The sequence below is a fragment of the Merops nubicus genome, unplaced genomic scaffold (assembly GCF_000691845.1).
Source record: "Merops nubicus isolate BGI_N331 unplaced genomic scaffold, ASM69184v1 scaffold5975, whole genome shotgun sequence".
In the NCBI taxonomy this organism is placed as follows: domain Eukaryota; kingdom Metazoa; phylum Chordata; class Aves; order Coraciiformes; family Meropidae; genus Merops; species Merops nubicus.
The window spans coordinates 45085-67014 of NW_008607535.1; the positions used below are offsets into that span (position 1 = coordinate 45085).

At 43.8% G+C, this 21930-nt stretch overlaps 1 protein-coding gene across 1 annotated transcript in view; it reads right to left on the reverse strand.

Moving 5' to 3' along the window:
* Window positions 1-7012: 7012 nt before the first annotated feature.
* TGFBR2 (transforming growth factor, beta receptor II (70/80kDa)) overlaps window positions 7013-21930 on the reverse strand; it is a 30821-nt gene continuing 15903 nt past the window's right edge. Inside the window, exons 4-6 of the mRNA XM_008939969.1 lie at window positions 18469-18610; window positions 10981-11108; window positions 7013-7509 (exon numbers count right to left, since the gene is read on the reverse strand). Of these exons, the coding sequence (XP_008938217.1) occupies window positions 7330-7509; window positions 10981-11108; window positions 18469-18610 (450 nt within the window). The 3' untranslated portion in view covers window positions 7013-7329. The remainder of the gene's footprint in view (window positions 7510-10980; window positions 11109-18468; window positions 18611-21930) is intronic.

Sequence of the window (21930 nt, forward strand, 5' to 3'; positions counted from 1 at the left end):
AAGTCTTGGTATGAGATTTATGTCTTGTTCAAAACCTTTTAGCTAACTAAAAGTATAGCTTACTTCTGCCTCCAGGAGCACCAGCTGGTTTATGGAAAGTGAGTATCTTGGTTGAAGAGAATTGGTACCCTGGCTTTAATTTCACTGAAGGAGGGAATTTCACCTTTCCAGAAATAAGGCTGGATTCACGTATCATCAGGTATCATCTTTCACTTGCTAAGTGCCTCTCTTACAGATGGGCTGCTCCTGAATATGCTGTCTCTTAATCTCTGTGCTGCAAGTTACAATTCTCCTTGGTGGCAGCACCGTGTAGCTATTTTTCTTGATGATGTGAGCATATGGGCTTTGTGTTTTCTCTCACTGGATCCTTTCTCTGACAGCCTTTAGTTCACTTTCATTGGATCGAAGATGAAACACTGTTTTTGTCATTCCAGGCATTCCTATACCCTGTATAAAAGGCTGTGCTTTTTTTTTTTAAAAAAGAGTGGTTTACTTTAAATGATTCTCAAACAATCTTTGCAATGATGCACAGAAAGAGTCCAGAGTAGACCTTATATTTTAATCTCAGTCTCTGAAGCAAAAACTCTTGGCGCTTCTGAGTCTGGTGAGGCATTTCTTATATACTGCCCTATGATGTAGTCCCAATTTAATATCAATATTTTTATAATCTGTTTTTACTGGATAGTCATAGACTTGCTAGCTGAGTGCAGAGAGCCTCTCAGCATTCACATACATGTACAAGGAAGAGAGCAGATAGAGACTAGCCTTTAAGAGCTAAACACTTGCAGCCAAAGACAGACAGTTGTTTATCTCAGGAAAAGTTTATACTGTCTTCTGTTTGAGAACTAGAAAGACAGTTTTCACCTTCAAGTGAAAGCAGGAATTAGATGTAATCAATACCTTCTGTAAAACATTTTCTAACCTTAAATGGTCTTCAGCAAGGTTGAAGCGTGAAGACTCTGGTACACTTCTAACAGAAGAAAGGTCTGTTTCTGGGGGTCTTTTTGTGAGGCAGAAAGCTCTGCGTTTGGGCTTTGTCAGGGCAGAGGGTGGGGGCTGGGGAGGTCCACTCCTGTAGCTCATCATACAGCTCTAATAACATGTCCTGTAACCCATGTCAGCTTAGCTCATCCTAAATAAAGCACTCCCTTAAACCCCACATGTAGCCAGCCAGTGGTTGAGGCACTCTGCAAAAAAATGGGCTATTTCAAAGGTCCTTATGTTACGGTGACAGGTGACTGAGCTGTACGCTCCAGGAAACCCTGCTGCAGCACAGCTCAAAGTGTGGCAGGGCCCTTTGCATTCCTGGCTCAGGAGGTGGGATTCATGGGATGGGAGTGAGAGTTGAGGGTGAAGGCAGGGGGTAATGAAAGTCACTCATGTGCATGGCTAACTGGTGGAAGCTTCACTCCGGGGGTGCCAGGAGGGGATGAGGATGTGCTCATCCTCTCCCTCGGAGAACTAAGGAGACATCCCTTGTCCCAGGAGCCTCACACAAACACTCACGATGGAGCACAAAGCCAGCAGGCCTAGCCAGAGACCTGGCTGCCATCTCTCTGCAAGCTGGTTAGAAACACGTATGATGTGTATTTCTTTTGGGCTTTGCTTCCTCTGCATTCCTTCTGCCCTAAATAAGCAATGTGGAGGTGTATTAAACAGGTGCAATGCAGTGGGTTTACTCAGGTGCTATTTCTGGAGGAGGACAGACCCTGGTGGTCAGGTTCCTGGTCACTGCTGGGGAGAGAAGGGGGCCATGGAGGTGGAGGGAGGAGGCCAGAGGAAGAGCATGGCTCCAGCCTGGGCAGAAGCAGTGATGAGGTGCCCTTCAGGAGGTCATGCAAAGCTGAGCAAAATGCTTCATCCCCCAATATGTGATACAAGTCTTGTTCTGTAACACAAATACACTAAGCTGCTTTCATGAGGGAAAGAACAGCACCTTGATCCAGAGGCAGGGAGCAGGGCCCTGTGCAGCCCCACTCAGGCATCCGAAAGAGTGCCCAGGAAGAGAGTGAAGCAGCAGGGAGGGAGGGTGGTGGCCTGGGCTGGAGGCCGTGGGTGGATGAAAAAAGAGAGCAATGTGAAATGCTTTTTTGCTGCTTCTTCCACAGGAGTGCCTTCCTGCAGCAGAGGAGGCAGAGAGGGGGTGTCTTCAGCTGTGAGTGGTCCTATTGTGACGCACACCAGACAGCTAACCTGGGAAAAAATACCAGGGATCTTTGCTCTATCTGCTTTTGCATGGCAGCACATTTCCAAAACAGATATTTCAGCAGTGGGAGTTTTATCATGCTGACTTGATCAGGTGACCATTTTCTTTATAAAGAATTTAGCTATGTATATGCAACTGCCTGAAGAGATTGGTTTATCACCATTATAACTGAGCAGATAATTCACAGCAGATAATTTATGAGCTGCCTTTTGCCTCTGCCTCTTCATGAAGTGATTAGATGGTGCTTAAAGCACTCATTAGTCAAGAGTTTTAAATATATTTCCTGGGCTCGATTGTCCCTGGAGCCTCACAATTTGTCTGTATTTCAACAAATCACTGTCTTTCTCCTCAGCTTTCTGCCCATGAACAAGGCCTTTCAGCCAGAGGCCAAAAATAGGTGAGAGCTGCCAATAGGTCCATGCATGGTGAGGAAGCGGAGTTCGAACAGACAGGCTGGGAAACCATGGGCTCAGACCAACTGGGTCTTGTGGGTCGTGAGGGGAAATGTAACCCAGTAGGACAAATGTGCTTGGAAAAAACCCCAAACACCAAAATCCTGCAGTGAAGTGCATCACTTACACTGACCCAGGATGAGACCAGAATTTTTGGCATCCCCCTCCCAGCAAGAGACTTCTGAACATGCACACAGTACATGAATGTTTGCCAAGTAATAAGCAGCATGAACATAGCCAAACAGCATTCAGGAACAAGAAGCAGACAGTCTGGAACAGAATTCACTCCATCTTCTTTGTGGCCGGAGGGAAAAATTGCCATAGGCAGCACTTTATTAAAAACATAATGCCAACAAAAAAAAAAAAAAAAACAAAAAAAAACCCAAGCAAGCAAGCAAGGAGAGAGAGAAAGAGCTAAGGATGAGGAAAGAAATTAATCAGTGTTCCTCTGGAAGCAAAGAAAGCCCTTGGGTTCCAGCACAGCTGGCTTGACAAAAGGACAATATTGCAGGTGGTCCACATGTGGTCTAGTTTCTTTCCAGGAGCATTCAGAATAACAATATCTTAGGGCCTTCCTTTTTCTTTTTTTTTTCTCCCTTCAGGAGCTGGGTCATGATTTTTTCTTCTTTTATTATTCATGTCAATTCCAGTACCAGTTGGGAATATCCTAGAAGGTGGTGAAAACCCCATTGTGCTCAGAATTATGTGAACTGGTAGCACAGAGGCAAGCTGCACCAGGAACCACTGCCATCCAGTTGATACTGTTGCATGGTTCAGTAGTAAACCCAAGGATTTCCTTCTGCATTGCACAGCTAGAGCCTCCTTGCTGTGTACTCTGCTGATAAAATGCTGATTGACATGCTAATTAAGAGCTGCTTCCAAAAAGATGTTGAATACCATACTTAGGACAAGAAAGGGGAGGCAAAAGCCTTAACTGAAAAAATATTAAGATATAGAGTACTTTATTTCAAGGATATTGTGTACTTCAGGACTGAAAGGTGTGTCGAGTTTGCCTGTTGTTTTTTCTTAATACACTTTATATTTGGTCTTGCAACACTTGTTTGCCTTGTGATGCCCAAAGGCCTTGGACTTTGAGCCAGTGTAAACAGGATGTCCATGCTTGAAGATCTTTGCCAATATCCAGCCAGCAGTGTGGACTGGTGAGGCGTGCCCACTGCCACCAGTGCACCAGCAAACACTGAGGCTGACCACAGTGATGCCAGGCTTGCCTAGGGCTGGGCAGGGCTCTGCTGGAAACCACAGAGGTGTGGGCAGTGAGGCTTTGCATGCCCGTAGGGAAGCCAAGAGCTGCCCGTACCTGGCCTTGCTGAAGGAAGAGGGGAGAAAGGAAGGCTGCACCACTAACGCTTGCTGGGCAGGGGGAGGCTCTAGCGCTTCCCACCGTCCCTGATGTTAGAGCTGCTACAGCAAGGCCGGTGCTGGCAGTGCTGCCTTGCAGCTGGTGGGTTCCTCTCCTGCCTGCACCCTTAGCAGCAGACCTGCAGCAAGGCTCCCTTGCAGACCCCTCCATGGTGTCCCTAAGCAGCTGGTTTCAGCTGGCTGCAGAACATCCTCACTGTGCAGCTTGATTTATAGTCTGGAAATACGGGGCAGAGTAGCTGGATTGAAGGGAGAACTGGTCACTGTCAGGTGTCTGCTTGAGGGGGGCACCTTCACAAGGCCCCCATTTTGCCATTTTCAGACTAGATGTGGCCGCAGGGATTTGCACCACACCTGACCTCAGCTATGTAAGTTGCTCTGTTCAGAGCACCAGGTGCCCAGAGAGGCTGTGAAATCATAGCATTGGACATACTCAAAGTTCAACAAGAGCAACCTGATCTAAGCTGCCTATTTAGAACAGGAAGCTGGATCTGACAACCAGCAAGCACAGTGCCTGGATCAGAGGTCCCTGCCACCCTCAGTTCTGCAATTCCGCTTGACTCATGAACTAAGACACTTGGGTGGCTGCTTGAGGAATCTTCACTGGAAGGTTCAAAAGAAGATATTCACTGCAGCCAAGCGTGTGCTCTGGTGGTGGTTCTGGCAACAAATACAACCACTGAAAAAGCTGGTGACACCTGGAATGTGTCAGATGCCTACACCAGCCATTGGTGGACTGCATCTTGGGTGAAGGCTTAGATTTAACTGAAGTCACAATTGAGGGAATTTGAGGGGGGGAGAGGGAGGTACCATGCACTCTGTTTATGTGGTGCTGCTTGTCTTTCACAGGAGGGGTATCAGCTTCAAAAGGTAAAAGCTCTGAGTGGAGAGCAGTAGCTGCAAGGCACAAGCACATGAATCTCTTCTGGCTCTCTTCTGGCAAAGGCTATGGTACACGCTGTGCATGACATTCAAGCTTCTGGTGGGAATGAATGGGCCTGAATCATTTGAGGTTGAAGTTCATTTTAGGAAGAGCCTATTCTGAATGCTCAAGAAATAAAAGACAAAGTTGAGTCAGTGTTATTTTATTTGTTCCAATAAACATTTGATTTATACAAAACAAAACAGACCAAAAACCCCCAAAACTGTTTACAAAGCAAGTTAAGTGCTTGAAACTTCTGATACACAAGAGTATATATTGTTCACATTCCTATTTCATACATGATGTACAGGTGAAATATTCCTTTAAAAAAAATTAATTTTTTTCCTTTACATGTAGTAGTAAAAAAAAAAAAACCTCATAAAAATGTCAGTATTGTCAGAAATTCCTGGACACCATTCCTTGACCTTCAGCATTGATGGGGGAAGAGAAAGGGGCCGTGACATTCCCTGTGCAGGCCCCTCCAGGCAGCATGTTGCTAGAGGACAGCACAGCGGGCACATGCCTCTGCTGCCTCCCTCACTTCTACAAACATCAGACCCCTCCCCTATAAAACGTGACACAGTATCCTCCAAATTCCACTGTAGTAGTTGAGGTTTTGCCCACCTCTGTTTAAAACTTTCTGAGCAGTTTGGTTAAAATGAAAAAAAAAAAAAAGCAGATACAAAACCATTTTAAATAAAATAATGAATCTTAACTCCTATTTGAATAAGCATGATTCCTATTGACTGACATGGCAATGTCTTCTAGAGAAGTATCAACATCCAGCTGTCAAAGGTGTTCAATGAATTCCACCAGATACACCTATGCAGGACTGCTCTGTGACGGCTGAACAGCCAATTTCCAAGGTCTGCTCACATGCCGTGGGGAAGAAAAAAGTGGAAAAATCACTGCAAAACTCCTGAAGACAAAATTGTTACCAGTTATTAAACACATTGCTGACATTTACACAGGTCCAGTGTGATATCAACTGTCTTAAACATTTTGGAGAACTGAAAGAATGTAAGCAACGTCTGAGGGATCTTTTTGGAATAAATAATTTTTCTTCGACTCTGCAGTTTTTTTCTTTTAATTGCTGGCTTGCTGAAGACAGCTCCATATGCAAGCACTGCTGAGGGCAGGATATGCCATTAACCTAATGCTATGGAGCTTTCCCTCACCTCCAAGGTCCTCTTGCAAAGCACCAGCTGTTACCTCTTACTTTTCTCTAGAAAATGTGGAACTGAGTCAGACTGTGGTGTGTCGAACAATTAGACACACTGTACATGGTAAAAAAAAAGTTTGTTCTTACAGCAACATAATAAAGGTAAAAGGAAGGGAAAAAAATAGCGCTGCCTGCACTCAGAATTGCACAGTAAATATAAAACATCTGCTTGGCTTATTGCTGGCCCTGCCTTGTTTTGTGTGATTTGGGGGTGAGAATAGGAGGAGAAAACTCATCCTGCTGATGTTTTTGCAACCTGATTGCAAGCAGCATGATTTCAAAGCGAGAAACATGTAACATTAATGAACTCTGTATCAAAACACACACAGGGGAGGAACCAAACCTCCTTGCACTCTCATTCTGGGACACCATGAGGATGCTGGGGTTAAGGTGAGAGGGCAAAGGCATCCCTGATCCTTCCAAAATGTGCTGCAAACAGGACTGTATAGGTACAACTGCAAAACCAAACTGGCCTGCCTGCCATGAGACTGCTCCTGCAGCTGTGAACTGCAGAGCCACAGCCAGGCAGTTGCAACACAAACACTGAAACCATCTTCTTATTGCATATTATTCCTGGCTTTTTGGCAGAGCGCTTAGTGCACAATTGCTGGTGCCGTGCTATGCCAGTGTCCCCATACCCCTTCCTAAGGAGGAGGGATCTCTAATGCACCGGTTATCTCCTGGAAGCACATTTTTAAAAAAAAACTCTTTTTTTCAGAGCATGGCTGTTTATAGATATATAGAGATATATATAGAGATATATATATACACACACATTTTATATCTATATATGTGTGTGTATATATATATATATATAAAAAAATAGCAACTTCATTGTTATATACAGGCATTAATAAAGTGCATAATGTTATTTGCTATTTCCAAATCTCATTTCCTGAGGAAGTGCTACCATACATAGCTCCTCCCATGACACGATGCCGGCAGCCTACGCTAGGGTATGACACCTACTCCCCAGCTTTTAGTTCCCATGAATACTTCTCCCTGTCTGGAGGCAGAGCCTAAAGGGAGTAGTGACAGCCTCAGTCCTCCAGGAAGCAAGTCAAGGCACTGACTGAGACTTCTTCCTTTGCCAAGGTGAATGTGTCCAGGAGCATCTTCCCTCTGTTTTGGAGCTCTCAGGTGCACGCTACTTGGCCGTGGTCACAGAGCCATCTTCGGGAATCTTCTCCTCTGAACAGCTTCTCCCCGAGAGCTTGTCGTGGTGCCTGAGCTCGCTGAAGCGCTCCGCGACGCACTGTGCCGTCAGCCGGGCCTCCGGGTCGTGATCCCAGCACTCCATCAGGGTCTCACACACCATCTGGATGCCCTGCAGAGAGCACAGAGAGAGCAGCCCGGGCAGGGCTAGTCACTGCTGAAGCCCGCGTGCCAAAGTTGCGTTAGTGCCCTCTGAAGTTCAGGGGTTACTCGCATGTGTCCTGGAGGTGCTCTGTGGGCTCTGCTGCTACCGCCACGGGGACACGCTTTTCCTCTTTTTTAAAAGAAGCCCCACTATGATATTTTCAGCACTTTAGCTGGTGCTGTCATTTCTGGGCATATGATCTGGTACTTTATAACAAGAAAAATACTGCTCTGGACTGGTGCTACAGAGTCAAGTAGGGTTGTGTTGTTTAGTTTTGTTTTATAAATAGGATCAGAATTCTTGGATAATGTGTCTTCCTGCTCAACCCACGCCTGAATTTATGCGCCTGAATTCTGTCTTGAGCTTTTTGAATAAAATTCTGCCAGCAATATTAGGCCCTACATCAGCCCTTTATGAATTCCTTGCAGGCTAACTAAATCTATACACAAATATGGGCAACAGTCCCACAAACACTTAAACACATGTCATTCACAGATGTAACTATTTAACCTTCATTTCAATGCTGATGCACATGTTTACAGGAGCAAAAACCAGTTGCATCTCTGTAATGCATTTTATAAACATGAAGTATTTGCCAGGAAATTGTGTGCTTTGCTTTATGACACTAAAAGACCATTAAGTAGGATTTATCTTAAACTTCTTATTTAAAAAAAATAACACTGCATTAATTGCATAATTTACCTAATTGGTGATGTTGACTGATGTCAATGTTAATAGCAGAATGTTATTGTCTGTATACAAATAACATTAGTTTTCTGCTGGCATTGAAATTACAAGCATTAAATTAAATTAAATATTAAACATTAACTTGAAATCAATAGTGCAATAAATCTCATTAAGGGGGGGGAAAAACTGTAATATGTAAATTTACTCCAGAATTTTATCACGATGAATAATGAGTTCATTACAAAAACATGACTGCAGAGGAAGGAAATGAATATGGAAGAGCTGTTACGGTAAAAACAACTTCTGTGGAGTTCAAAGCAGCTCCTCAGCTGCTGCAAACTGTCACAGCCTTGCAGAAGCTGATGTGACACTGCATTTTAGATAGCACAATGTGAAACACTGAAGCGATTCAGATGAAGAGAATTAAATCCACTTTCATTAAATGTCCTGTGAGTACGTTATCAGACGTCCATTTCCTGCGTTAGACTCCTAGCTGAACCCTGCTGGAGCTGGCTATGCCCATCCTGGTGACACACAAGCACAGAGAGCATGGTCCTCCTTGTCAGTGGGGTGCTCTGTTCTGGGAGTAGCCAGAGGTCTGTGTTTGACAGAGGGACAAAGGCTCTGAAGTCCAGTGCAGGACACCTAGGTCCAAACCTCTGGTCATTTTACTTGCTACTAAACACAGATATGGCTAAGTTCACAGTGCATCTTACAGATCTACTGTGAGCTGCAGCCTTCCACTCAGGCTTGCCACCACAAAAGCAGCTGCAGGCCTTCCCCGTGCCTGAGCACCACAGGGATGCTAAGCCCAGTGCTCCCCTGCCCAGCTACCCTGGGCATGCCAGCACACCTCTGCCTGCCACTACAACTGGCTGTGCAGGAAACAAGCTCCTGGACGCTTCTCTCCAAGGCATATCCACCAGCATGTCCCATTTCTGCTGCCTTACAACCCAGTGCTCCACCACCACACCTGCAGGAGTGGCCCTGTCCAGAACACAGATGAGAGTCTGGGCCACCTAACACTTTCCCAGGTCTGTTTTAAGTACCAGTGACTTTTCCTTTTAGGGGCCTTCATCACCTCCTATTATATGTACATCATCTGACTCTTCTCAAATGCAGAACAGAAATGTTTGCTGACCACTTCAGGCTTTGCATTAGCATAAGCAGTATCTCTCTTTCACATCCAGCAACAGATTGGTACTAAGTTAGATTTCCTTTTGGTCTTGAGACAACTCCGATAATATCCTCAAGTCTGCTGACCACAGACCTTCCTGTTGTTCTCATGTTCCCCTAATCAGCTCTCTACCCTTCTTTATTTTTTTCACTTGAGAACATGTCTTTTGAATATTCCAAGAAATGCCCTCACACTGTTTCTAATTTTAAGCCTTTTCTACTACTCCCCCCCCCACCCCCGCAGATGATTTGAATCAGGATTCTTTTCTGTTTTGTTAATTGGGCTTTTCTAAAGTACCACATTTGTATTATCAGTTTGGACTTTATTTTACCTTCATGGAAAAGAAACAACTGTAGTCAACTGATGATCCCTTTTACTAGATCATCCACAATTTTTACAAAATTTCTGCAGTCAGTTATTTTCTGTAAAGATGAGCATTAGTATAATCTCTCCTTCCCAGCTCAACTTGTCATTTAGAAGACAGTTGTTATCTATGGCTCCTAAAAATGTCAAGGGCTTTTTAGTACTAGTAATATCAGATATCCAAGTGTCCCTTAAAGTACAGCTTTCCTGCTCAGTTAAAGGCCCCTTCTCATCACAGATACATAAGAAGCAAGTTCCTCTGGTTCAGGAAGGGGCTGCCATAGTCGTCAGATGGCAGATCAATTGTTCTTGACTGGAAAGATGACTGATTCTGGCCACTCACTTGCCCTTTCTTAAGTAGGTGTTAAACTATGATTTTAACATCTCAATTGGAATGAAAAAGGGAGTGTTACATTGCTCCTGATGGAACCACGAGCTGATCTTGCTTGCCTGGGTTTTCATAAACGTTCACGATGCTTTCTTTTTGTCTGTAAAGACCATTCAACATATTCCGTTGACAAGTGGATCGACCAAGCTTCACTTCTTTTCTGACAGGATTCCCATTTTCTCTCTACTGATAAAATTGCTCAAGGTGGAGAAATGCATGCCTTTGGCTTGTTTCCATTCAGCTTCATCAACTGAGAAATGTACTATTGCCTGGGCAGCACAACCAGGGTGTCCCTAAGCAGGGAAAGCTCACAGTGTGCTTTACCACATGCAAGGGAAACACACTGCTGATGAGAAACCTGAATAAAACCAGGCTGGCTTGCTGAAGACTCATTTCCTATTTTCTGAAACCTGTCAACAGCTGGGATACAACTATGACTGCTCTCCGTGATGAAGTACAGAGATTTATTTTCTCTGCTGAAGGGGCCCATGTTCTCTTTGACTTTTCAGAGCCTGCATGCCCTGTGCTTAAAGGCCCTAATTACTCAGTGGCTCGCTGGATGATTGTCGGGTTTCACGTTTCCAATCTTTTTATTTTGATCACTTTTAGATTACGCTGGTGGGCAGCAGAAACCCCAGGTCTTTGGGAAAAGCACAGTGCAGAGCACTGTGGTGTCTGAACTATGGGCAGCACCGGTGTCACTGTGTGACAGAACTCTAATCTGTGCAAAAGAGAGGTCCAGGCTGTTGGGCATGGCACTGAGTTAAGGCTCACGCTTCGGGCAGTCGTTCAGCTCCCAGCTGCTCGCAGGTGGTGCTCTTACCTGATGGTTAAGCCATGAGCTGGGGATCTCCGGCCGCCCTCTGTCTCTTAGGACATTGTCCTTCATGCTTTCCACGCAGGGGTGTTCTCGCACTTTGGAGCCGAACGGGGGCTCGTACTCTTTCACTTCTGCCAAGGGAATAAGCAAACACAAGGGTATTCATCTGTGCTGTGCTGGTGCCAAGTGTGAAGGGAGCTGGCTGTTCTCCGGGGGAGTAGGAGCTACTGATTAGCTGCTCAGTGCCACTGTTCTGCTTGACCAGCTCCAAACAAAGCAAAGCCAGTTGGCATTTTCAAAAATGTTTCAAAAGTGTTTCTCCCACAAGCTCCCTCCCTCCCTCCCTTTTTCTTTCCTAGCCAGCTAAGCAATTTTCATTTAAACCCTTTAGTACGTCATTATATTAGCAACAGTCAGAGCAGCAGAGTAACAGTAATGATTTGTGAGCCTTTCAATCTTGCTGAGGCAAAACACACAGGATCCTCAAGGTGAGTTTGCCTGTGCCAGGCTTGCAAGAGCTGGTTAGTTTGGTCCCCTTTAGGTCCCTTGGAGTTCACACATATTTACCAGGTGAAATATAAACTGAAATCTATCTAGGTCGGGATAGATGTTAATGTGCCAGACCGTTAGGAGGAAACTGTCGCCTGAAAAGGACAAAGATACAGTAAGGAGCAGTGCTGGAAGCTGCTATGCTACCCTTACTACTAAGCCATGTTGCCTTGTAGAAATCTAGTAGTCTGCTCTTATTTTAGGCCTCTTTCCCAAAATGGATCAGTTTTGGCCCATGATGCAGAAGGCACAGCTTCCTGAAGGAGTTGCTGCCATTCTAGTTTTTGTTTGCATGTTGCATATTTTCCTTGCTTTTCTTTGGAGAGAAAAAGGAAGAGGCAGACATATGGGACCTTTGGAGAAAACTCAAGAAATGTCTGAGAGCGGAAATATTATAGTAGATGCTGACACAGTGTAGAAAATGCTGTGGTTTCTTTGGGAACAGATGGAGACTTTACTCACAGGCCTAATGACTTGCTAGTATTAGATAAAGATTTATGAAGTTGGCCTGTTCTACTGCCTCTTACTTCTTTCTAGGAATTAACTGAGGGCAAGAAAAACTGAAGTGTAATCTACAAGGCAGTCTGAAGAATGCATATAAGTGCCCAGATGTGTGAAGAGAGATGAACAAGATGGGAGACTCAGTACTGTTGTGTAATGTTACAATTAAAGACCAAATGCCATGTCCAGTGCTGCTCAGTCCTCTCAAGGGGTAAAATGATGCTCTGAGAAGGGTGATAACAATGATTAAAGGCCAAGAAAAAAATGGGAAGAACTTCTAAAGCTTAGCTTTGTTTCCATTGGAGACAAAGGTAGGAGGTCATATGGTAAAATACTGAAAATAACTAACGATCAAGGTAACACAAGTCATAGCCTTCTGATTGTCATGTCTCATGATAAAAACAATATTGAATGTGACTAAAGATGGACTTTTCTCCAAAACCTTGCAGTCAGGCTGTAGATCTCATTTCTATGTGATGGCCACAAGAAGAAGGCTATAGGCTACAGAAAAAGGAAGGGAAATTCTAGTGCTTAAAAAGAATAGCCAAGACACGATAAATATTCTGGAAGGGATATTAAATCTTGTGCTTCAAAGTTCAGTGTGTAGAGATCCAGCTGCAAATAACTGTGTGTACAGTGCAGCAGTTCACCTCACAAATGCCTCCTGCAGAACACTCTCTCCTTCTCCTGAACTATCTTGTACTGGCCATTGTCCACACAATGCTCTGGAGAGTGTCTACAGCCCCAAAATACAACTCCCACCTTCTCATATGTACATCTCTTTCTTTAAGACTCAAAAGCCAAAGGCTGCTTTGCTTTCTTTCCTCTACAAGAAGTCATACCAGTTTCACCCACACTAATCCAAGTTAGAGATAACTCAGCCAAAGTAGATTTATAAGTCTTTAGCCCTACAAGTTAATTACTGATCAGACCTGGATTCCTGTGCACCAGATGCACAATGGTTACAAAGCGGATCCCTCTACTTTCAAAGCAAACCAAAATACTTATGTCTGGTGGGAAAATTTAAATAGAATGCCCTAGATGGTCATTCCCTACTCCTTCACCATCAGTAATGGTCATGGACGCCAGCCAAAGCTCTGAGCTCTTCTTGCAACATGAGAAGTCAGAGGGAACCTGGTGCTGGGGTGCTGACCTGTTCTCTTTCACTGAGCTTAATCCAAAGGCCATTCAGGTTCATGAGATGGGAAGGGAAAGGCCTGCCAGGGAATTGATAGATTTGTAATACCTTTTCACTGCTTGAGAAATTCTTTCTATGCTACGAACATTCTTCTTCCAAATATAAAGACTGAATATGTTTTTCAGGTTCGGGGTTTTTGGTCTTTGTTTTTTTTTTTTTTGTGTGTGTGTGTATGTGGTTTGGTTTTGTTTTGTTTTTTATAGTAAAAAAAGAGAAATTTAAGTCAGATGCCAATTCATTATAATAACCCTATAGTAATGCAGTCGTGCCTTCCCTCAGTTTGAAAAGCATGCAACATCTTGCTGTTTATTATCTTGCTTCTCCTTCCATTAGGGAAGAAAAGCCCACCAAAACCTCTCACAGTAAATCATCCTTATGCTGTGGAATCTCAGGTGTCAGGCACACTTTGCAGTAACAACTGGGGTTATTCATGGATCATGTTGACATGCTACAGTAGATGTAACAGATGTCAGTTTGAGGTAGGCTAAGAAGTTTGTGCCTAGCCACTTGTGCAGTGCTTTATACAGATGCTGAATCTATTTTTTATGCCTTTCTATGTTACTTTCGATCAGTTTTAGACCAGTCAGGCACCAGAAATGGCAACTGGCCGAAGTACCACAAATACCTCAAGTACCATGAACTACATCACCTTTAGCGTTCAGTAATGGCAGGGTTCATCCAGCTTTTATCTCCAGTATTTAATCTTTATGGTTCTGAACTGCCTTGCACTAATAATCACTGTACGTCCGATTCCCTTTGACACCGGCCTGGCGATAACTCTCAGAACGGCTGGGAATCTCTTGCTTTGGGTCAGAACAACATGGTGGATCTACTTAGCCATTGCAGAAAAGGATCATGCAGAGGCTCAAAAGCCCAAGTTCATCACCAAGTTCAAGGAGCTGTTAAATGCCTACTTCACATTTACCTCAGGTTTCCCTGCTCTGCTCCTTCAGAATACAGATGCTAGCTGGGAAGGGTGAGGATCTGTTTGATGGGTGAGCTCACTGTGCAGCTTCCCTTGCACAGACATGTTTCAAGTGACATCACGTTTCATGATCAAAGAGAGAGCCACCATTCCAAAGATTTGGGAATACATGAGCTCTGCCACCAGTGTACAGCCACAAGCTGCTTAGTCACTGTGTGCTGGACTCTGAGGTAGGAAAGCAGAGGAGTGCAGAGCACATCAGCACCCAACATGGAGTGTAGTGCAGCCACCTCACCTACTGCTACCTCGTCTCATTGAAGGCAAGCACTTACTACCTTACATGCAGTACTGTAGTGACACATAGAGAATTTTAAGGACATGAGTTACTGTTGTGGGGTGACGCTCCACCATCTGGATGTACCAGCTTGGGTTTATTTGCCACCACAAGCCAGTGCAGTGTAGACATGTCCTAACTAGGCTCTGCTCCACAGAGGGAGAGGCTTGAGTCAGGTCTCAGCTGCAGCCACCTCGAGGCCCGATACACAGGCACAATCCCCACTGTCCAGGCTACCAAACACTCCCCGTGGCCAGAAACCGTCAGCTCTCTACGACAGTCTGGTGAAAGCTGAGCATTTCACGAGGTACACGAGGATCAAATATTTAATTACCAAACTGTGGCTCTTCGCTGACACTCTCCAAGTAAGCACATGATTAATCAGTGATTTTATTCCCATTAAACCATGTGCTTGCTCCAGTAAAGCAAGACTGCCATTTCAAATACTGAAATGTGCCTATACCGAGGCCATCCACCACTCAAGGCAGTGCAATACTGTACGAGCAACATCTCCATTTTCTGAGGGGTTCCTCTTCCTTCACCAACTTCATGTAGCCCGAAGTTCTCTTTCCTTCCCTTGACTACTGACACCCCCAACAGTTCCCCACTCCTAGCAGCTCTGATGCAAACCAGATGGTTTTCTTTTCTTTCTAGGAGGCTGTCAGAGAAATTACACTTGCTTCAGTCGCCAAAGCTGTGTCGCCCTGAAAGCAAGTGGTTGAGATGAAAACGATATTTCTTGCAACGTGCAGCATCTGGTGCACAGCTGTTGCGCTGAATGAAATACCACATTAACAGCAGCATGGAGCAGTTGAAGTTCTCCCCAAAGTAGTATTGCTGAGTTTCTAAATATGCCTCTTAAATTATACTCCGTTGAAAAATCAGTCAGACTTGATCTTTGCCTCCGTCTCCCTTTCCCTCGTGCCCCATTTCTGCTTCTCCATATTTAGCACAACAAAGTAACAATGAACAGCATGGCCTTTCTCAAAAGCTGATTCCCACCTGCTTATTTACTATGGCAGCTTCACTGCATGGATTATGCTGCTGGGTATTTTTGTTCAAACGTCTGCTGACTGAAAAGGCCTGGCATAGCACGGAGACTGTGTTTGAGAAAGCTGCCGTAGTGAAAGGACCTGCCTCTACCACCTCCCACACTTACTGAACACCTGCACGCTGGCAAATAAATCCTGAGAGCTCCTTTGTAAAGGAAATAAGTCACTGTACCCATATGTGGCGGAAAGGCAATCAGCCCCTTCACATGACTCCCCCCCTAATTAAAGTTGCTAACACTGCAGCCTCAGCTTAGACTGCCAGTCCTGCCCTCCAAACTGCTCAGGGTTTCTTTAGCTACAGGGAGCTGCCACCACCATCGAGCTTGTCCTGCAAATGCAGTGCCTGCACACTTCAGGCTCCTTTGGAAAGGCTGGCTGCAATCAGGGCAGACTACTCCAGCTTACACAGGTCATCGTTCCTCTCAGTGCCTAACAGTTTAGGAAGCAAAGAAGGGTTTGTGTGAGCAGAGGCAGCTTCTCTGTATGGCTGTGAGGAGAGGAGGGATTCTCACGAGTGACAGATGGAGAGAGAGAAAGCAGAGAGGGAGCTGTAGTCATGAATCACTGTCAGGGTATTTCACCAGCTGATTGCAAAGATAGCTAGACTGCATTAACCAGGGGAAAAACTAAGAAGGAAATGAGAACAACTGTGCAATGCTACAGCTCTGTACTAGTGTCAAGTTAAAAGAGCTATATCCTGGGAGTTATATTGTATTTAACTACTCTAGATGAAGACACAAAGCCCAGGTTGCACCTTGCACAGATATGCCCAAGCACTCCTTTGGTTTTGCTGGAGACTTCAGCCCCCAAAAGAAGACTCAAATAGGGAAACAAAACTCAAGAAATATATTTCTGGAGATGAGGAAGACAGAGGGATGAAATGCATAGGAAAACTCAGGATATGGGTGGAGGTTAAGCTCTACCTTGAAAACAAAGGGGATGCTGGGTCAGAGAAGTCTCTCCTTTTCCTGAAATGACTTGAGCTCTTCTTCTCAGGGTTATAATGGGTCAGTCTATTCTAGCTAAACATGCTGGTGATTTTCCTTCCTTATGAAACTCCCTTCATATCCTCTTTTAGGCAGTTGCCTTCTGAGAACAGCAGCAATAAGGTTTGCTTTTACCACAATCTCCATTTCACTGTACTCAGCAAATATGAACAGGAAGGGACTCAAGCATTAGCAAAGATAAAAGACTCCACAGTGAACAGTTCATATTTATATTAATAAGGTGAGTTCCTAAATGCAAGAAACAGAGAGAGATCAAGAGCAAGGGCAAAGATCCTTTGTCTTGGGTTCTGAATCTCCTCAGCCACATTTCCAAAGTGCTAATGAAAGGCTGAGCTTGTGCCAATGCATTTAGAAACAGGCATGATCACAACAGTTAAATGTGGATAGGTTTGTCTTGGAATATGCCAGACTGAGGTTCAGTTCTTGAAGCACCAAATGTTTTTTCCCTGAAATGTTTGACTAGAAAATAAATTTTCATGCTTTTATGCTAGCACGAGATGTTTGCACACACACTCGCTTTGTAGCTTTTATGGCAGGGTGTCAGCAGGGGCAAATCTGTTGCCCACAGTCCAGCCCACCCAGCAAGACTAAATGCTGGTCAGACATAGGAGGAGCCTGAGGTAGAGGCATTCCTCCGGCTGGCACATGGACACCATGACACAGTCACACTGCCAGTGTGCAGAGTGGCTTCAGAGACCTCCATTGACACTCTTGTGGTATCCCACAGATGTTAGCAGAGAAACAAGGAGCAGCTATGCACATCTTCCCATGGGACATTGGTTTCCCTTCTGTACACTGTGTTCCCCATACTGCAGTGCTCTAGCCTGCAAGATTGTCCTGTTTCTGTGGCTGCCCTTTGAGATGCAACTGTGCCAAGTCCGACGAAAAGGGAGCCTCTGTGGTTTTGGAACGAGGGTAACAAATGAAATCATAGTAGAATATGTACTATACTATTCACATTAGTGTTACCTTTTACAGCCCTACTCCTTAGACTGCCTGTGGACTGTGCAATAGCTTTTGTTAGAAGGAATGTTAGACAATACCAGCAGACTGAAGAATTTTGTATGCAATTTAGTCTCATTTTAGTCCCTGAAGTAAGGTGAAAATCTTCAAACATGGCAATATGTAATGCAGATATCTCAACAGCAACTTTTCTGATTTCTAGCACATACCAGTGCTGCACAATGGGAATTCTGGAGAAGCTTTAGGCAAATCAGAAATGGAGATTTTGTTTTAGTGAGCAAATTGTGAATATGAACAAGCACAGCAGCTCTTGCTGGATCTGTTCTGATAGTCAGTTCCAACCATTTTTATTTTGTTACTGCACTTCATACAAATATGCCTTGATTTCTTATATGGATAATCTATGGCAACACCAGAAAAAATTATGAGCAGCAGCTGGGGAATTTAAGGAAGCAGGAAGGTTTCTGTATCACTATGATGGCTCTTACTGAAATGATCAATTAGTAAATGTGACACTTCACTGGCCCACAGAAGGCTTCAAAATTAACATTCCACAGAAGTAAATGGAAGGCAGTTATCACTTCTTGGTATTAATATTTCAAAATGTCTTACGTTTCCAACCATTTAAGGTGAGGTCAACCAGGCTGAGTCAAACCATGGCTAACTCAAGATGTTATAGGAGAAAAACTGGCGTTAAGTATCTTTAAAAGTGGTCTACCTAACAGCACATTCACCCTTACACTAATCAACAACTAGCTTTCTTGTCATCTCAGGTGCTTGCCCTTCAAACCTGCTCATGCATGTGTGCATCTCGTACTACTGAAGTTCTGTTAATCTACAGCATCCATGTACACTAGAACAATTGGTGAGTGTTAAAAAGAATCCCCCCCCCTTCTCAGACAAGCACAAGAGCATGTCTGTCCAAACATACCTCTAGAGCAAAGAAAAATGATGGCACTTACCTCCAACGGCGTTACAGCGAGATGTCATTTCCCAGAGGACCAAAGCCATGGAGTACACATCTGTTTGTTTGAAGGACTCCACGTTCTCCAGGTTCATCCTGGACTCTAGAACCTCAGGGGCCATGTACCTTGCTGTGCCAACCTAAAGGAAACCAGATCAGGGTGAGCTCAGGGCTGCAATTGCAATGAATGTTTTGGATTCTGCTGTGATCTAACTTCAGCTTTCACAGAAACAGTGCTTTTTGACACATATCCAAAAATTCAGGCCATACTTGGCACAGGTCATATTTTCTGCTGCCAGGGGAATCTGGCATTGTCTTGAATACCAACTTACTTGTACCTCCCTCGGTAAAGAAAAAAAAAAAAAGACCTTTTTAATTCCTTAAGTAAATAATTTTGACACTAACAAACTTTCCCATTTTTGGCTGTTCAGATAAACTCTGCCCTTTGGGCATTAAGCAATTGCTGCTGAGTGTCTTTTAGATGAGCAAAAAACACATTGTACTCTTTTGTGCTGCATATTATAGTGTTAGCTGTTTCTTTTCATGGTAGCCTTAAAAAGAAAGTGGTAAAGACAGGCCTGGCAGAAGAAAGCAAATACACAAATGCTGAATGAAGAAGTCCACTTTTAAATCGTAACCAGAAATTGCCCTCTGTGTTTTAAAACCCATTCTCATAAACTTTATTCACACTGAACAATTTTCAGCCATGATTTTAGGAGCTTTACTGAGATCTAGATTATGACCTTGCATTACAGAAAGCAAAGTTTAAATGTCTGGTTTTATCACAAGAAAAGATTTAAGGAAGAATTTTTTGATCACTCAACAATTGCTCTCCAATAGCAAACTCTACACAAGTTAAGTATAAAAAATTTATCTCCCTTGAAAAATTGCAAACATAGTAAGTTTTTGGTCAGGCAATGACAATTTTAAATTTGAGACTGGTTAATCACAGAGATAAACAAGCACAAGTGGGTGATGCAGTACGACTTGTGATTCAGATGAGCTACTTGTAGACTGCACAAGAGCAATCACTCCACAGCCCAGCAGCAGGCATGGCTGCAAAAGATCATTCCAGTTACTGGGTCTGCAACTGCAGGTAGCCACACAGTAAATGTACAGTCCCTGAGAAAGCCCTCTGACATCCATTCTACAAGCTTCTGCAAACATGCCTTATCACCCCAGGTTCAGGACAAATGTGAAGAAGTTTCACAAAAAGTGCAATTCACAGTAAGAAGACATCATCTTCATAGGACCCTGCAACAGCAGAGAATTTCTGTGTCAAAAATGTCCAAAGGGTTGTAGGATTAAAGCCTTTATAAACAGGAGAGAAAAAAAACCCTGTGTTATCAGTCCCAAAGTTAAATTCCCTGTTATGTGGACTCTGATGAATTTAAGGCCAAATGTGAGCAACTGAATGGGTACTTGGGACAATCATTTGCCAGCACCACCATGTTGACCAGCACCTGCCCCCCCTACAGAAGATGAAACTCTGCAGTACAGCCTACGTCTACCCCCAATCCCTCCCCCAACACATAACTTCTTCCCCAGACAGATCCAATCCAAAGTTTAAGAAGGGTTACCTGTACACTATATCCCACAGTTCCACACGCCCAATCCTGCAGATTTTAACAAAGTTAATGGTGCTTAAATACAGATTTTTTAACATTGTCATAAAGTCCTGTTCTGGTCTGGTATTTTGCACTTCCTTCACATTAGTGAAAATTATTCTGCAGCTTTGCTGGACAATCAAGCTGTACAACAAAAAACTGCAGTGGGAAATGCAGAAAAAATAATAAAATTACTTAAGAATGGTATCAAATCAGTCCCATTTTCATCCTGCTTAGGATTTATCTCATGTTCCACTTGGCTTGTGTCCTTTTATCTTCATTTAGATTATCAGGTGTTTGGGTCAAAGATACTGTTCCTGGATCTTGTGGAAACCTGAGCCATGAATCTCAAAGGCATTTTAGGTATCTAAACTCCAGCAATTCAGTGTTGGTTGCCCCTATAGGTCTGGGTACACTTTCTATTTGCAAAGACCAGTCTGATTTCAGTTCTTGCTTCTCCAAAACTTCTAATGAGGGGCCATCTCTCTTCCTGTGGTACATTATAATTTTTGTGACTTTCGGATCTTTTTTACTGGAGACTTTAAATTTCTTTAAAGCTGTTGAGGGATGTTCTGTGCCCTGAGGTGTGTCAGTCAGAGGGGTGGTAGACCTGTCTTTATCTGACTGGGGAGACCATCTGTAACAGGACTGATGACACTGCTGAGGTGAGGAACTACTGGCCTTGCTGGTACCTACCAGTCCTTTGAACATAATGGGACAGAGATCCAAATTTATGTACTCATATTAAGTTATGTCTGCAAATATTAACCATCATGGGTGGGTGGCCAAACTGAAAAGACTGCAAAGGTTCCAATGGGGAAAAAGACAGTTTCCAGCCAGTCAGTAAGGGCACAGGTACTGTACAGTCAATAACAGCTATATTGGCATGATATGGAAGGTAGTTTGGTAGATGGGAAAGAAGACAGTTTTGTAACCCCAGCAATGTGCCTTGAATATTACCAAGGCTGACCAGAAAAATGTTAAAATACCATTATCTATGACATAGATAAAATACTCTTTTATCTATGTCATAGGAAGCTAGAGGTTTTCTTGACTGAAGATTTGGGTCAGCTCCATTATGTCCTGGTGGGAAAGGTTTGAGTCAAGGGGTAATGTTTAGAAATTATGAATCACAGAATCATAGGATGGTTTAGGTTGGAAAGGATCTTTAAAGGTCATCTAGTCAAAACCCTATGCAGTGACCAGAGACACCTTTAAATAAATGAGGTTGCCCAGAGCCCTGCCCAACCTGACCTTGAATGTTTCCACAGATAGGGCTTCTATCACCTCTCTGGGCAACCTGTTGCACTGTTTCACCACCCTCATTGTAAAAAAATTCTTCCTATATCTAGTCTAAATATATCCTCTTTTACTTTAAAACCATTACCCTCTGTCCTACTAAAACAGGCTCTTCTAAAAAGACCGTGCCCATCTTTCTTATAGGCCCTCTTTAAGTATTGAAAGGTCACAGTAAGATCTACCCAGTGAGTTCTGTTCTCCAGGCTGAACAATCTCAATGCTCTCAGCCTTCCTTCATAGGTGAGGTGTTCCAGCCCTCTGAACATTTATGCATTAGGTGAATTCTGATGCAAGACCCCTTGAGCAAAAGCTGCAGCACTGAAGCTGGCATGCTGGTGAATTTGAGTTGATGGTGCCCAGAAGAAACAAGGTGGAGATAGAAGTGGAGCAACTTCACATCATCTTACTCCTTGTCATAGAGCAGAATGACAGTAGCTGGGTCACCCTCAAACAGATTCAGTGAAGCTAAACAAAGTAAAACAGAGACCCTCAGCACCAATGCCCAAGGACACTGACTCCAAAGCAGCAACTTGCTCTGGGCAGCACTGTACTTT